We start from the raw sequence: 17,412 nt of genomic DNA on the forward strand, positions 1-17,412 counted from the left end.
GTTGATATTTCTTCCGGCAATCTTAATTCCGGCTTGGGATTCATCCAGCCCAGCCTTTCGCATGACGAATTCTGCATATAAGTTAAATAAGCTGGGAGACAATATACAGCCCGGTCTACTCGGAAGCAAATCCCGCCGATTTGCAGCGGAGCCTTTTCCCTCCAGCCGTGCAAAAAAAAAAAAACACCTCCCCGCGGTGCAAAACTTTGGCAGGACCTTGATTAGCCTGATTACGCCCAGCAATTAATCGCCTCGCCATCCCAGCCGCGGGCGCTGGATTCCCTCTCCCTGCTGGCGTTGCATCGCATCCTTCATCCCACTCCGGCCCCCACGTGGCCGCGGAGCACCTGAGCGGGACCCGGCCGTCCAATGGGAGCGCGGGGCGTGGGCATGGCCGCGGGGCGTGGGCGTGCCTCTCCCCCGCACGCCCCGCCCCTGCCTTATCATCTCTCTATATATAAAAGGGGAGGGGGGTGGTCAGCGCGGCCGGTAGGCAGGTGCGGGGTGCTGATTGGCCGGAGGGCGCGCGGGCGTGCGAGCGAGCGGCGGCCGTTGCTGATTGGGCGTTGGGCGAGGGGCGAGGGTGTGCCGGCGGGCGCGAGGCGGGCAGCGGCAGAGGCAGGCGGGCGGGCGCGCGGTGAGGAGGAGGAGGGGGCGCTTCGGCGGCGGCCGCGGCGGCACCAACGGACGGGCAGGCAGACACCCAACAGGTGGAGGAGAAGGCGGCGGCGGAGAGGCGGACGCAGCCGGCGGGGATGCTGAGCGAAGCTGTGGAGAGCGGAGGAGGAGGAGGCGGAGGAGGTGGAGCCGTTACCGGCCCCGGGGAGAGCCCCGCGGGGGAGCCCGCGGCCAAGCCCGCCCCGCCCGCGGCAGCCTTGCCCGCGGCACCCGCGGCGCGGAGCCAGGCGGCCAAGCGCGTCTTAGGTGAGGGGGCTGAGGGAGGAGGCCGCGGAGACCCTCTGAGGGAACCGTTTGCCCCGCGAGCACCTGAGGGAGGGGGAGGGGCCTGAGGGTGGGCGGGGCCAGCGCCGAGCTCTGGAGCGCGGTGGGCGGGGGCGCGGGGAGGGGGCGGGGCGTCATGGATACTGGGGGGGGGGCAGGTCCCCCAAAAAGTTGGGGCGAAAAACCACTTGGCAAAGTTTGTGGCAGGAGCAGGATTTTATATATATATATATATATATATATATGTGCTTTCGTAGATTTTCACGGGTACAGGAATGCAGGTTTTGGTGTCCTCGGGTGTCTTCCCGTGTAAAAGTTGGGGTGTCTAGGCGACGTTTCGACGAGGTCTCACTCGTCATCTTCAGGCTGGTGCTTTCGGCTTCTTGTTACTGGAACAGAGTATACATGTATATGTATATATAAATGTTTATTTGGTCAGGCTCTGATATGTGGGGAAGGGGTGTGGCCTAAGAGGTTTGGGGCGGGGCTAGTGGGGCAGCTGCCCAAGGTTTTTTTTTTTTTTTGGCGGGGGGGGGGGAACCCCACTAACTTGGCAAAGTTTGTAGTAAGAATTCTTTAGAGAAAAAAGTGCTTTAGAGAAGCTGGACTCTCAGGTGTGGGGTAAGGGGTGTGGCTTGAGGGATTGTGGGCGGGGTCACTTGGGCAGAGGCGGGGCTATGAGTCAGGGAGGTTGGGGCGAAAAACCACTTGGCAAAGTTTGTGGCAGGAGCAGGTTTTTATATAAAATCTTTCTTTGGTCAGGCTCTGAGGTGTGGGGAAGGGGTGTGGCTTAAGAGGTTGAGGGCGGGGTCAGTTGTGGGCGGGGCTAGTGGGGCAGATGCCCAAGGTTTTTTTTTGGGAGGGGGGACCCCACTAACTTTACAAAGTTTGTAGTAGGAATGCTTTAGAGAAAAAAAGTGCTTTAGAGCAGTGTTTCCCAACCTTGTGCCTCCAGATGTTTTTGGCCTACAACTCCCATCATCCCTGACCACTGGTCTTGCTAGCTAGGGATGATGGGAGTTGTAGGCCAAAAACATCTGGAGGCACAAGGTTGGGAAACACTGCTTTAGAGAAACTGGACTCTCAGATGTGGGGTAAGGGGTGTGGCTTGAGGGATTGTGGGCGGGGTCACTTGGGCAGAGGCGGGGCTATGAGTCAGGGAGGATGAAGGCTGGTCCCCATAAAGTTTGGGGCGAAAAAACACTTGGCAAAGTTTGTGACAGGAGCAGGTGTTTTTTTAAAAAAGTGTTTATTTGGTCAGGCTCTGATGTGTGGGACAGGGGTGTGGCTTAAGAGTTTAGGGGCGGGGCTAGTGCCCAATGGATTTTTTTTGGGGGGGGAACCCCACTAACTTGGCAAAGTTTGTAGTAGAACTTTAGAGAAAATTGTTTTAGAGAAACTCTGGCTCTGAGATGTGGGGCAGGGGTGTGGCTTAAGAGGTTGGGGCGGGGCCACTTGGGGGCGGGGCTAGTGGGGCAGGTGCCCAAGGGTTTTTTGGTGGGAGGGGAAACTGCAATAACTTTGCAAAGTTTGTAGGAACATTATTTTAATGAAAAAAGTGCTTCAGAGAAGCTTGGACTATGAGGTGTGGGGCAGGGGGTGTGGCTTGAGGGATTGTGGGCGGGGTCACCTGGGCAGAGACGGGGCTGTGAGTCATGGAGGATGAAGGCTGGACCCCAAAAAGATAGTGGCAAAAAAACACTTAACTTGGCAAAGTTTGTGGCAGGAGCAGTTTGTTATATTTAAAAAGTGCTTATTCGTTCAGGATTTGATGTGTGGGGCAGGGGTGTGGCTTAAGAGGTTGGGGGCGGGGCTAGTTGGGCAGGTGCCCAAGGGATTTTTTGGGGAGGGGAAACCCTACTAACTTTGCAAAGTTTGTAGGAACACTTTTTAAATGAAAAAAGTGCTTTAGAGAAGCTCAGACTCTGAGGTGTGGGGCAGGGGGTGTGGCTTGAGAGATTGTGGGTGGGGTCACTTGGGCAGAGAGTCAGGGAGGTGGAAGGCTGGGCCCCAAAAAGGTTGGGGCAAAAAAACACTTAACCGCTCCTGCCACATTCTTTGCCAAGTTTTTTTTTTATATAAAAGTGTTTATTCGGTCAGGCTCTGATGTGTGGGACAGGGGTTTGGCTTAAGAGGTTGGGGGCGGGGCTAGTGGGGCGGGGGAACCCACTAACTTGGCAAAGTTTGTAGGAACACTTTTTAAATCAAAAAAGTGCTTGAGAAGCTTAGGCTTCGAGGTGTGGGTCAGGGGTGTGGCTTGAGGGATTGTGGGCAGGGTCACTTGGGCAGAGGCGGGCCTGGGAGGGTGGGAGCCACGCCCCCAAAACTTTACAGCTTTTTTTGGGGGAGGGACCAACTTGATAAAGTTTGCATTAGGAGCACTTTTTAAAATGAAAAGAGCTATATAGGTCAGGCTTTGAAGTAAGGGGCAGCGCGGTGGCAAAAACCACTAACTGCCCAAAATTTGTGATAGCAGCACTTTATTTAAAAAAAGCGAAGGCTAAATTATAGCAGACCAGGCTTTCGAGGTCCTGAGAACAGGGAGAGTCTTAAGGGTCTGTCAGCAGAGTCATTTGGGTGCAGAGAGGCGGCTAGGCAATGGGGGCCACCCCCCCAAGGGGTTGTGGCTCATTTGACAAAAACACTAACTTGGCAAAGTTTACTTTGGGAGCCCTTTAAAACAAACTCTGACTGATGTGTGGAGCAGGGGGGTAACTTAAGGGCTTGTGGGCGGGGCAGGAGGGCAAGACACCAGAGAGGGTGGGGGCCATTCCCCCAAGGGATTGGGGCTTAATTGGCTAGATCCTTAATTGGCTAAATTTGTTGCTCTACTTCAGCGGTTCCCAAACTTACAATAATAGTGCACCCCTTTTGATAGTTTTAGTCTTACCAGCATACTATTTCTTGGGCAGAAATAATTTGGGAAAAGTTTTAATTAATACCATTTTGTGTTTGAATCGCATTCTGCAGCTTTTTGCTTTTTTTTGCCCTGTACATTTCTGAAACCCTTTGGAATACACAGGGGTATACATGTCACACTTTGGGATACATTTCTCTAGTCCTGGGAAATAGCTTTCCATGTACCCATGGGCCTAGCCAGGCTTTGTTAGGGGGGCGGAACTATCTGTGACGCAATTGGTCAGCTAAGCGGGGTTTTTTTTCATTACTTGATTGGGGTGGGCAACTGCCCCCTGTGTGCCCCCCCCCCCGCTATGCATGTGCCTGGTTCTTTTAAGAGGGGAAGGACCTCACCACACATGCCACCTTGAGCTCATTGAAAGTGGGATATAAATGCAAGAGTTAATTAATTTTAATTAGAAGATATTAGGGTTTGAATCTGGGACCGGTGTGCAATGCATGTTGCCCATTGGTGAAGCTATGACTCCTCCCTTGCTGGCAGAGGAATTTGATCCTTTTGCCTTGGAAATAGTTGAAATTCTGCCACCTCTCTCACATTCCCCCATCATAAAGAGATGACCGAATGGTGTGCTGTAGCCTTTTACAGGATAAGCACTTATGTAGGTGGGGATGCTGGGAAGTGTTCCTGGTTTGGGGCTGGTGAGGGCGGGGGGTGTCTAGGGTTTCATGGGAGAAATGGCTATGGGCTTGCTTGCTTCAGAGTTAAGGTGTTTTTGCTTATATTACCTGGCCTTAAAGAGAGCTAAAATCCCCCATTAGTTTAATTTTATTGTTAAATCTCAGGGTGTCATGTGTTTGTTCCCCTCCTCATTTAATCCTCACAACAACCCTGTGAGGTAGGTTAGGTTGAGAGGCAGTGTCTGAACCTAGGTTACCCAATGAGTTTCATAGCTGGGGATTTTGAACCCTGGTTTCCTAGGTACTGGTCTGACACTCTAACCACTATGCCACATGGCTAGACCTCTGGCAGTTGAAACTGATGCAAATGAAGTTGGAGCCATGAGAATTCTGCCTCCTGAAAGTCTATTGAGGGACTTGACCACCAACTTAAAAGTGTGTATTGCTTCTTTAAAGCCTAGAGAAGCTGGGACTGTATATTGCCAAGCTAGGTGTCTACTAGATTCTGTTTTAAAACATTTCTATGCCGCCCTCTTTAAACCACTCACAACCCCGCCCCAAGGTCATACAACAAAGAAGTATGTAATAACTGTGTAGTCGTAGTGGGTTGAAATAAAAAATGGCTAGCCTTAGGGGCAAATCTTAGCTTGTTTTGGAACTCCTGACCTGAACCCAAACACTTAATGCTTGCAGAGTAGTATTGGGGTATGGAAGTGGCTTGGAGGTGTGCTTAGAAGGGAAAGATGTTTCACCAGGTGGGTGGAAGTGTATCTGCCTCTCAACATGTGAATTTTCTTTCTTCCTTGCCAACGACTTGCAGCCACCCAGGTGCAGGGCACTGTGAAATGGTTCAACGTCCGCAATGGCTATGGATTTATAAACAGGTGAGCCTCCCTTGTTTACCTCCCCAAGGTATTGGAAGATGCATGAAACTCTGGGGCCTTTTATTTTACATGCTTATGAATTTATAAATTTGATTTACGTTCCATCCTTCCTCCCTAAGAAGGAACAGGCTTGGTTGCAACGGATTCTTCATCTCAGGAAGTCAGAAGCAGCTGGAGTTCTGACAACTCCTGATCAACAAAATGCTAAACTTTTGAGTTTTACAATCAAGCTTTTAAGGAAGACAACTTTACAGTAGTTTAATCCATTGAAATTTATTGACTTAAATAATAAATTGACAATGATTACATAAGATTAGAACCCTGCTAGATCAGACCAGTGGCCCATCTGGTCGAGCATCTCATTCTTCTAGATGCCTATCGGAAGGCTGCAAGCAGAACCTGAGTACAGTAGCATTCAAGAAAGTCCCCTTCAGTAGATTCCCACTGCGGTGGCTGATGGTAAAAAAGGGAATGTAAAGGAGGCCAGGCTTGACTAGTAACAGGGCCGTCTTACCCATAGGCACTAGGGGTGCGGGGTGCCGGGCTCTCAGAGGCGCCAGGCCAAGAGTCTGGGGCCTGAGAGTTGAGTCTGGGGTAGAGCCCGTCCATTGGTCGGAGCGCCATGGCGGGCTCTTCTGCTGCAGGCGGCTCTGCGCCGCGAGTTCGGGGGTGACCGAGCCAGCGAGACGCTGAGGCGGCTGGCCAGCTCCACCCTCCTGTGCGCCTGGGATTGGATCTTTACACCCCGGCACCATATATGCTTAAGACAGCGCTGACTAGTAGCTATATCTTCAGTTTGCTTTGAATGTTGGCTGTGAATTAGCAAGGAAGAGAAGTGCACTTCAATGAAATGAACTTTCTCTTAGGTGAACTGAGCCTGAACTTAAGCCTAGCGCCACAAAACAGAGCTGCTTCTCAGTTCCTTAATTTCTCTTAGAGAGCCTCTGAGTCACAGGAGCAAAGACTAACCCAGAAATTGTCAGCTGGTCTGTTCTTTCGCAGAAAAAAATCTTGTGCCCCACCCAAGATAACTCTAGTGAAAGACTTGAGCATACCTGAGCAAGATTTCCAGTATATCCTTGTAGAACTAATGTACTGAAACATAAGAACTCCTTAACAGGTCTCTCTATATCTGAATGCTCGGAAGATGCTTCCTTGGACCTTTGTGCATTTGACTGAATCCCCTTACAAATAGAACACTGTTTGCTCGTGTGTGATTTTAGAAATCTGGGCTGCTTGGTTGGACTGCTAATCTGTCAGACGCCAGTGTGTGGCTTGGCTAATACAAACAGCTGATTAAGCCAGCAAGCAGGGCTGTGACACTCCCAGCAAGCCAGCCAAGGACTTGGGATGTTTATCCATGCTGTGTGTTGGTACTATGATGCCCTCTTTGGGTGGCTGTATGTAAATGGAATTGGCTATGCCAGCAGAAAGCCACTGTTAATACTAATAGCATGGATTTCTGGTGAAGCTGATAGAGCAGAGAGCTAGAAGCTTTCAGATGGGTGTGTGTGTGTGTGTGTGTGTGTGTGTGTGTGTGTGTGTGTGTAACAGCAGTGCTTAACTTAAATGAGACCCGTTGTCAGACTGGGAATTTCTGTATTCTGAATTTCAAACTTCTCATAATATACAGTAGAAACTTAATAGCTATCACATGCATCATCACCTGATCAGTTATGAAAACAAAATAAAGAAGTGTGCATGCACACGAAAGCTCATACCAATAACAAACTTAGTTGGTCTCTAAGGTGCTACTGGAAGGATTTTTTTTGTTTTGTTTCAGCTACGGCAGACCAACACCTACCTGTAACTGATCAGTTACGGTTCTCCTTTTACGTTTGCGGAAAACAATGTTTGTGTCTCGTTTCTCTCAGCTTCCTCAGACTAGGTTAGCTGGGTGCCTGTCCCAGCTGAAGAGGTACCAAGTGGGTATGGTGGTAGTGACCGTGAACGTAGGCTGGTATAGGAGTAGACACGTTAAAGTTGTGTTGTGGGTGCTGGGCATGTTACTCAAATTGCAGCAGGGTCAGTATTACCCCCCCCCCCCCACAAACCTTTTGTTACTTCCCTGCCTCCAAGCTGTGGAAGATGGGATCTGGCTAAAATTGGGAGAGCATTGTAGAACTCATACCTCCCCACTCCCTAATTTGAGCCCTCATTTGGCGTACATGAAATCCAGAACTCTCACCCTCCGCGTATTCTGAGCTTTGTCTCCCTCTCCTTCCCTCAATACAGGAATGATACCAAGGAGGATGTGTTTGTGCACCAGGTAAGAAACACACTAAATTTCATTCTCTTTGCCCTCTTCTCTGTTATGCTGTAGGCTTGTATCTCAATCACAAGCTCGTTCCATGTGGTAAATATGTTAGCAAACAGAAATCTGAATTATGGCGCTCTGCTGGATTTCCTAGAGGAAATTTCCTAGATGTGAAAATCATTGTTTGAATTAAAGAGAGACCCCCTAAATCCTTCTCTTTAGATGATCAGATGTCCATTAAATAATAATATTTTTTATTTATACCCTGCCCTCCCCAGCCAAGGCCGGGATTAGAGCGGCTTACAAGCAATAATAAAAACAAGTTGAATGATTACAACTTAAAAACAAAATTAAAATACAACATTAAAATATTGAAACATTAAAATATTAAAATGTAGCCTCATCGCAGGAGGAGAAGATAGGCACTAAGATTTAAGGATGCAAAGCTTGTGTTACTGAACTGGATGGGTAACTTATTAAATAGATGTGAAACTCTTTTGTAGATTAGGAGCTACCTCTATTAAGGTAGGTTAGCATTGTTATCCAGATAAAGCTTTAGAAGAACTTCAGTTGCTACAAGTTATTATTCCTGTAAACCCCAAGCAACATGGTTCTTCTTGGACTACTCTGTCTATCTACATGGTTTGGAGAATGTTCTGTTCTTAAAACGTGCATCAGTAGCCAAATAAGCCTGCATTCCTAATTGCTGGTTGTTATAAAAGAACATTGAAAAGAGCTATCTCCAATTGTTTGAGAGTTTGTTAATTCAGTTAGCATATAGTTCTTGTGCATTATCTGTAACGGTTTGATGGGAATAAAGTATTTGCTTTCTTCCCCACTCCTCAAGGAAGAGCGATGCTGCATCCCAGAAACTTGGTGTAGCCAAAATAGTTTGTTGGTGGAGCTTACAGAAGGGTTTAACTTGGGAATTGGTAGAAACTTGAGAATGTAGCATGAGTTACATCGCCTTCCCGAAAAGTTCATGTTGTCTTCTCTGCACTTTACTAGACGGCAATTAAGAGGAACAACCCCCGTAAATTCCTCCGAAGTGTGGGAGACGGGGAAACGGTGGAGTTTGATGTTGTGGAAGGAGAAAAGGTAAGAGGACTGTGGCGCTAGCCTTCCAGCCATTGAAGACTGCGATGGAAGAGTCTCTCCTCACTCCCTTTATTCCTTGTTTTCTTTTGCAGGGGGCTGAGGCGGCCAATGTGACTGGCCCAGGCGGTGTTCCTGTGAAGGGCAGCCGCTATGCTCCCAACCGCCGCCGCTTTCGCAGGTTCATCCCCAGGCCCCGGCAGGCCCAACAGCCACAGGATGCCACCCGGACAGAAGGGGCCGCAGAGACGGTCAGCGAGGGGGAGAGGGCTGATGATGCTGTACAGCAGCGCCCCCGAAGGAGGCGCCCCCCACCATTTTTCTTCCGCCGGAGATTTGTGCGAGGGCCTAGGGCTCAAGCCCAGCAGCAGCAGGCCCAGCCAGCAGAAGTGAGTCCTCTGTGGGGCTGGAATTCTCTCGAGAACCTGCTGAGAGGTGGGAGAAGCAGAGTATCTAGTCTTTTTCCAGCCACTGTGGGAGTAACACTTGGTGATCTCTCACTCACACACAAAACACAGCCCTACACATAAGTGAATTTGCATAGAATGTCATTGTGGCAAATGGCCTTCACCACTGAGCCATGATCTTCTTTGGCGATCACTTGTAGCTGAGTAAGATGGTCTTCCCTGAACACACTCTTAACAGTGACTGTGGAGGCCAATTCTGGATCCACACGTCCTTCCACAGTTGGGACATAGGTTTACGGGTGGGAGTTGATCACGGTGAGGGTTTGCCAAGCGTGCCTTCCTCTTAGCACGCTTCTCCCTCTTGTCCTGAGTTCAAGTGTCTTCAAAGCCCATGACACCTTTGGTAAAGATTGTTGTCCAATTGGAGCGCTCGCTGGTTGGTGTTTCCCAGTTGCCAGTGTTTATAATAATAATAATAAAAATTTGGCTTGAGAGTCTTTGAACCTCTTTTATTGACTCACCAGCATTACGCTTTCCATTTTTAAGTTTAGAATAGAGTAGTTGCTTTGGAAGACGATAATCAGACATCTGAACATGACCAGCCCAGTGAAGTTGATGTTGAAGAATCATCGCTTCGACACTGGTGGTCTTTGCTTCTTCCAGTACCCTGGCATTAGTTCACCTGCCATTCTTTGTTGTAGGTGTATTGTACCAATGGTTCTAAGTGGCTCTTCTGGCCTTGGGGTAAGAGCAGTTTGGGATAATACCCCGAGGAACTGAAGGCATTGTGATATTTCTCCCTCAGGGCAGTGAAAGCACAGAACCCAAAGATGCCACCCAGCCTGAGGGAGATCAGCAACAGCAGATCCAGGCTGGTGAAAGAGCCCCAGCCCCTCGCTTCCGTCCCAGATACCGCAGGTAAAGCTGCAGGCAGCACCGTCATGTCTGTGACTTCAACCAGTAACACCAAGGCTGGTATTTCAGTTACAAACCATCTTTCTCTTCACAACATCCCTTCTGGGGACCTATATCCACATGATCAAAGCAAAGAGTAGGGTTATTTAGGCAGGTGTCCTCTTTGTATGCTGTTCATCTGATGTACAAGAGAACCTTCCTTACTCTTTAAGGAACAGCATAGTGTTTAAAGGAATAAGGGGAGTACAGTCGTACCTTGGAAGTCAAACGGAATCCATTCTGCAAGTCCGTTGCAAAATGTTTGGAAGCAGCGGAAGCCCCGTCGGGCGTTCGGCTTCTAAAAATAGTTTGCAAACCAGAACAGTTTGCGGCGTTCGGGAGCCAAAACGTTTGAGAACTAAGCTGTTCGAAAACCAAGGTACAACTGTATATGGCAGCTCCTTTGCTTTTCCAGGATGGAAACGACAGCTCTCTGCAAGGTGCATTTTTGAAAGGGATGGGAAAAGGTCTACTCAGCTAGTATCTCATAAACAGTTTCAAGAGGAGATGCACATTTTGCTTTGAAATCTGCAGCCTCTTCCAATTGCTTTTCTCCCCCACCTCCCATTTGAGGAGCTGCTGTTTACAAGGAGTTTGCTATTTAAGTTCTTAAGCCATGTTGCTAAATAATCTCCTGCTTCCTTTCAGCCACTAAGTCTTCCTTTAATGTTTTCATGATATTCTTTATATCCTGCCCTTTGTCCCAGAAGGGAGAATGGGGTGGCTAACAACTTAAAACAATGCGTTAATCATAAAAAACTTTTAAACCACAAACTGATCTTCGTCAACAAAAGCAGCAGCAGGTAATACAGCCCTGAGACCAACCATACTCCAAAGACCTGAACGCAAAGGTGAGTTTTCAAATTATGCCTGAGCATAGCCAGAGTGAGGGGCGACCTGATTTCATCTGGGAGGCGGCGGCTCCATAAGCAGAGTGTGACTATCCTTTGCTTTTCCAGACCTTTCCGCCCCCGCCCACCGCAGCAGCCCACCACTGAGGGAGGAGATGGCGAGACAAAGGCGGCACAAGCCCCAGCGGACGGCATCCGTCCTGAGCCCCAGCGCCAGCGCAACCGACCTTACTTCCAGCGCAGGCGCCAGCAAACAGCTGCCGCCCGCCAGACTGCAACTGAGGTGAGATCCAGGGACTACTGACTGATCCTACTGATGGATAGGATGAGATCTCTGGCCATCAATACCAGCCTCTGTTCTTCCGTCTCAGTCACTTTGGAAGCTCTAGAACACGACCTTGTTTAGTGCATTTGTTAAAAGTTCAATGGCTGAGATAGACGGGAAGCCTTATCTATTTATTTTTGTTTGTCTTTGCTACCTTTTTGTTTCAGAGAGTTAGCAACTCCCAAAGCAGCTCACATCAGTTAAAAATAAAGGCATACCCTGGTGAAACATAATCTAAAGAGATTTTTCTTTTTGTGTTTTTTGCTTTTTGGAATAATAAAATATGTTTAAATTAAAAAAAATAATAATCTAAAGAGAGTGGGTTCTTTATCTTAACCCAAGTGTTCATCAAATGTTCTGAGCAGGAGGAACCTTGCTCACCAAAGCTCTCCAGATAATTCTGCAACCATTGGCTTAAAAGATGTACAAAGCAATGTGTTCTGTACACTGTAAACATGGGCTAAACTTCTTAAGGCAGTGGGGTTTGAAACTGGCTAATTATAGTCTTCTCTTCTAAATGGAAGTAGAAGTAATTTGAAAAGAGGTAAAATATAGCCAGTGCTTGCTTACAAATTTGTTTGTCCCAACTATGGGATATTACAAAGCAGGGAGGCAAAACGAATCTTCACTTCCAACTCCCTCTCTTTCTCCTTTTTTACTGGGGTGGAGAGGTGCCCCTGTTGTTTGCTTTATTTATACCCATGGCTCCTATGCTCAACCCTTGCAAGAAATTTAAACAATGCAAACAGGGTTCTGCTAAAGAAAGAAATCTCTCTTGGCTCCCAGTACGTTTCCGAGCACAATTCAAAGTGTTGGTGCTGACCTTTAAAGCCCTAAATGGCCTCAAAGGCCCAGTAGACCTGAAGGAGCATCTCCACCCCCATCATTCAGCCCAGACGCTGAGGTCCAGCTCCGAGGGCCTTCTGGCGGTTCCCTCCCTGCGAGAAGTGAGGTTACAGGGAACCAGGCAGAGGGCCTTCTTGGTAGTGGCGCCTGCCCTGTGGAATGCCCTCCCATCAGATGTCAAAGCGATAAACAACTACCTGATATTCAGAAGACATCTGAAGGCAGCCCTGTTCAGGGAAGTTTTTAATGTGTGACATTTTAGTGTATTTTGGTCTCTTGGAAGCCACCCAGCTAGATGGGCAGGGTACAAATAAATGATAATAATGATGATAATGATGATAATGATGATGATGATGATGATGATAATAATAATAATAATAATAATAAATAAATAAATAAATAATTTATTATTATCTCTGCCTTGCTAACATGGCATAGCTGCCTTGTTCTTTCTCAGTATCCAAATCTCCCACTCACTGTTCAGAAGGGCTGTGCGATGGGCAAGATTTTGTGCCTTACTTTGACATAGGTGAGGGGCATCCATAAACTGAGCTAGGTTTCTGTAGATCTTGAGGAACTGCACACTCTGCATGCACATTCAACTACCGAACATAAAAATGGCCTGCGTGTCAATGCCAATCTCTATTCAGAAACCCAACCCAGCTTTTTTTTCCTGCCTAAGGCTACCACAGCTACCAAAGAGCAGCCTGCTCCGAGCTCTGCTGCTGCTGGTGGAGACACCCCTGCCACTAGCACACCTGCGATGGCTCAAGAAGCAGTGGTGGAAGCCAGCAAGCCTGCTTCCCCAGCCCAGGAGAGTCCCTCCCAGCCGCTGCCGGAAATCCAGCAACAGCTTGTGGATGTAAGTAGATGCTGGCAGTGAAAGCCTCTTAGTTCCCTTTGAGTCCTCCGTTCCCAGGACAAATTCACAGAAGCAAGGAAGCCCTATTCTAACCAGAGATGTTCCTGGATAGGGGCTGCCGGGAGTTGCAGTCCTACGGCATGTGGGGAGGGGGCACAGGTTTTGCCTCCCCCTGTTGTAAACCAAGGTGCATGAATTCTGGTTAATGCAGGCTGCATCTTCTGTCAGTACAGTGGTACCTCTGGTTACATACTTAATTCGTTTCGGAGGTCCGTTCTTAACCTGAAACTGTTCTTAACCTGAAGCACCACTTTAGCTAATGGGGCCTCCTGCTGCCACCGCGCTGCCAGAGCACTATTTCTGTTCTCATCCTGAAGCAAAGTTCTTAACCCGAGGTACTATTTCTGGGTTAGCGGAGTCTGTAACCTGAAGCGTATGTAACCCAAGGTACCACTGTATATGGAACCCGAAATGCTATGCTGCATATGGCTAAGACCATGGGTAGGCAAACTAAGGCCTCGGGGCTGGATCCGGCCCAATCGCCTTCTAAATCTGGCCTGCGGATGGTCCAGGAATCAGCATGTTTCTACATGAGTAGAATGTGTGCTTTTATTTAAAATGCATCTCTGGGTTATTTGTGGGGGCTGCCTGGTGTTTTTACATGAGTAGAATGTGTGCTTTTATTTAAAATGTATCACTGGGTTATTTGTGCGGCATAGGGATTCATTATTTTTTCCCCAAAATATAGTCTGGCCTCCCACAAAGTCTGAGGGACAGCGGACCGGCCCCCTGCTGAAAAAGTTTGCTGACCCCTGGCTAAGAGCCATTATGTCTTTCTGGCACTCTGTCATGTTTTCCTTTGCCACACGGTGTCCTCCGTGAGTTAACTTCAGAGAAGCAAAGTTATTAGTACAGAAAGGGACAGGCTTGTCAGCAGGGCTATTTTTTTCTTTGCAGATCTCAACACCTGAGCCTGGGGGAGAGCTGGCCCCAGCCCTACTGGCGTGATGAACCTGCACACGGTGAGGGGATGCCAAGAGCTGTGATCTGGTAAGGACGCCTTGGCAGGAACACTAAAACAGAACAGATGATGTTGATTTATTTGTATTGTGCCATAAGTGGTCTCCCCTCCCCATTTTATCCTCACAGCAACCCTGTGAGGTGGGTTAGCCAGAGGAATTGGCTCAAGCCCTGCTAATAGCTGGATCAGAGGATAGCAGTCTAAGATTTCCAAATTTGATGCACTTGTGTGCCTTACATCTGCTAGGAAACAGTCTGAATGGAAACTTCTAAATCCCTGAAGCAAGCTAGTTTTTCTTCCTCTTCCTTTGGGTTCCACTACTGTTGTGCCATAGCGCTTCTCTGGGCATATGATTTCAGAAGTAAAGATGGCAATACAGAAGTAAAGATGGCAAGATGTGCTGGGCCCCATCTCTGGTTTTCGGCCTCTTCTGAAAGGGAGCTTTTTAGCATTTAAGAGCTGCATTGCAAAGGAAGAAGTCAAACCTCCTGAATTAATTCTAAGTTCTCAAAGGCACAAGAGGATGCTTTGAGAGGCTTGAGGGGTTATCTCTGAGAAGAGCGATTAACACTTCTTGCTGAAAATTCAGACTGACTTTTGTTTCTCACCATAAACTACAATTTTCAAGGTTTTCTTGTGGGAAACATTTATGCTTGAAACTTGCATTCCTGCATTGGCTCCCAGTACATTTCTGAGCACAATTCAAAGTGTTGGTGCAGACCTTTAAAGCCATAAACGGTCTCAAAGGCCCAGTAGACCTGAAGGAGCGTCTCCACCCCCATTGTTCAGCCCGGGCACTGAGGTCCAGCGCCGAGGGCCTTCTGGCGGTTCCCTCATTGTGAGAAGCCAAGCTACAGGGAACCAGGCAGAGGGCCTTCTCGGTGGTGGCGCCCACACTGTGGAACGCCCTCCCACCAGATGTCAAAGAGAAAAACAACTACCTGACATTCAGAAGACATCTTAAGGCAGCCCTGTTCAGGGAAGTTTTTAATGTGTGATATCTTGGTGTATTTTTGGTCTTTGTGGAAGCCACCCAGAGTGGCTGGGGAAGCCCAGCCAGATGGGCGGGGTACAAATAAAATTATTATTATTATGCCCCCATAACTTCTGTACTTCTGCTAGAGCTTGGTATTTACCTTGTGGGAATAGCAGCCCTATGTCCTATTCTGCAAATGCATCCCCACAACTGCTGCTTCCAGCTGCTCCTTTTGCCTCTGACCACATCTTTCCCCCTCCACAGGTGTCCTCAATGTGCCTACAACCCAAGTTACCTCATCCTGCACTTGAAGAGACCCCAAACTTCACCAATACCCCCTTTGCTGCTGTTGAAGCCCTGAATGTGAAAAAAAAATTTAGTAAACCCGAGGGGGGGAATTTGACCAAAAAGATAACTCGCTTTGCTTTAAAAACCTTCTGAGGGGTTTGTCTTTCCTCTCCCACAGCTTTGCCAGTTTGAGAAAAATAAACTGGCTGTTGAATCTTCAGTTAACTTTTTTCTCCCCCATTGTTGAAGAACACCCTGTGTGAACCATTGTGTGCAGTTTGGGCGTCAGTAAAAAGAAAAATTGCACAGACTTTGTGTCCCTTGTGTTTTCTTCTTCCCCCCCACAAGGAAATAAATGTTGCCTTAAGGTGCTGCTTTGTCCTTTACCCCACAGCTCTTGGTGAGGGCATTTGTGGACGATCTAGATCTTAAGGAATCCTAAGAACTACCCCATAATACTTGGAGGAAGTGGAGAATAGTTCCTGGCACCAAGTGTTGCTGCTTGCTTAGTACTATGCAGAGGGGCCGCAACTGACATTTGGATGGATAGAAGTCAGATTCTCCAGGAGTAGGGAGAATGCCATAGGGAACACCAGCCCCACACTAGGCTGCTTTTTTTAAAAGAGGCTTCTAAAATACAGTGGTGCCTTGCAAGACGAATGCCTCGCAAGACGAATGCCTCGCAAGACGAAAGGGTTTTCCGTTTTTCGAGGCGCTTCGCAAGACAAATTTCCCCATGGGCTTGCTTCGCAAGACGAAAACGTCTTGCGAGTTTTTTCCCTTCCCCCCTTTTTCTAAGCCTCTAATAGCGCTAATCCGCTAAGTCGCTAATAGGGATGCTTCGCTAGACGAAAAAACCGCTAGACGAAGAGACTCGCGGAACGGATTCTTTTCGTCTTGCGAGGCACCACTGTATTAGAAAGGTGGCACCTAACTTCCTCAAGTGCAGACAGTAATGTAGTGGTTATTGTACTAGCAGGACTCTCCGTCAGCCTATAAAAGGAATTTACATTTGCTTAACTTACTGCTTCCCAAGGGAGTGTTTTTGCAGAAAGGAAGTTGCTGTTCCTGCTTATGTGGTGAGCAGGAAAGCATCAGACCTAAGTAACCACTGGTAGCGTCAAAAGTCATTGTCCTGGAGCGAAGCCCAAGTCCGGTGTGTTTCACCACGGTTGCTAACAAACCACTGGGTCCAAAACATATCCTACACCAGAGTTCTAGAAGAACTGAAATGTGAAATTTATTATTTTCCACCAAATACGTAACTTGTCTCTTTAAGTTTGGTGTTGGAACCTGAAAACAGGAAAGTGTAACACAAGTGAGTTTTTTTAACAAAAGGGAGCCCAGCATATTACCGGCCACTTTGCTTAATGTGTGTTCTGGGAAACTTAATGTATGTTTTGATTAAAGTTGAAATTTTCAAGGAAACAGAAGTCTTGCTGAAAAAGAATCGGCATCACTTCTGCAAAGGGAAGTCCTGTTTAGCCTGGTGTCGTTAATGGACATTACTATCTTAGGTTTATTAATTTTGGTGGTTTTCCTCTGAGGAGGACTTGGCTGAATGCCACCTGTTGTGTACTTGTCAAAAGCTTTTTGGAAGTCCAAAAGACTTCTCACCAAATTTCACAGCCATGGGATCGGATAACAGGTCCTCTTAAAGTAGGAGTAGAATTAAATGGCCAGTTCTGCCCATGGAGGGCTGTAAGAAGTGGGGTGCCCCAAGGATCTGAATTTGGATTTATGCTTTTTAACATTCATAGATCTGGAGTTTAGAGGTCAGCAGTATCTAATGCAAATAAATCAAAGCTGAAAAAATGAAAAAGGGATTGTGAAGTGCTTCAAAAGGATCTCTAATCTGGGGTGGGCAGGCCATTAAAATGTGGCTCAATTTAAACTATTTTTAAATTTAGAATGCATCACTTGAGACGGTTGTTTAGAAAGCAATTAATAAATTGATTATGATAAAAGTAATGCACATTGGGGCAAAAAATTCAGCTTCAGATGTACACAAAGCAAGCTCTATGTTAGGGAGCATTAGGGAAAAGATCAAAAATACAACTGCCAATATTGTAAATCCTTAAATCTATGGTGTGCTAATGCTTGGAACACTCTGTACTGTTCTAGTCTCTGCATCTCAGAGATGGCATTGTGGAAGGAACTGGAAAGG

The 17,412-nt window shown here is 47.5% G+C and overlaps 1 protein-coding gene across 1 annotated transcript; it reads left to right on the forward strand.

The window, feature by feature from the left end:
• Positions 1-621: 621 nt before the first annotated feature.
• Positions 622-15,555, forward strand: YBX2 (Y-box binding protein 2). The gene is made up of 10 exons (XM_083706921.1): positions 622-924; positions 5,300-5,363; positions 7,599-7,632; positions 8,629-8,718; positions 8,811-9,104; positions 9,928-10,040; positions 11,036-11,210; positions 12,781-12,960; positions 13,918-14,010; positions 15,222-15,555. Exons 1-9 carry the CDS (start codon positions 756-758, stop codon positions 13,966-13,968), a joined length of 1,170 nt encoding a protein of 389 aa, XP_083563047.1. The 5' UTR covers positions 622-755; the 3' UTR covers positions 13,969-14,010; positions 15,222-15,555.
• Positions 15,556-17,412: the final 1,857 nt, after the last annotated feature.

The sequence above is a fragment of the Podarcis gaigeae genome, assembly GCF_964106915.1.
Source record: "Podarcis gaigeae genome assembly, chromosome: 13".
Classification (NCBI taxonomy): domain Eukaryota; kingdom Metazoa; phylum Chordata; class Lepidosauria; order Squamata; family Lacertidae; genus Podarcis; species Podarcis gaigeae.

What these genes read in the sequence shown, in the direction of transcription:
- YBX2 (XM_083706921.1), top strand. Translation starts at nt 756, where the DNA reads ATGCTGAGCGAAGCTGTGGAGAGCGGAGGAGGAGGAGGCGGAGGAGGT. An exon ending in CCCGCCAGACTGCAACTGAG is followed by an intron (nt 11,211 to 12,780) that starts GTGAGATCCAGG and finishes TTCCTGCCTAAG; the next exon opens with GCTACCACAGCTACCAAAGA. An exon ending in TCCAGCAACAGCTTGTGGAT is followed by an intron (nt 12,961 to 13,917) that starts GTAAGTAGATGC and finishes TTTTCTTTGCAG; the next exon opens with ATCTCAACACCTGAGCCTGG.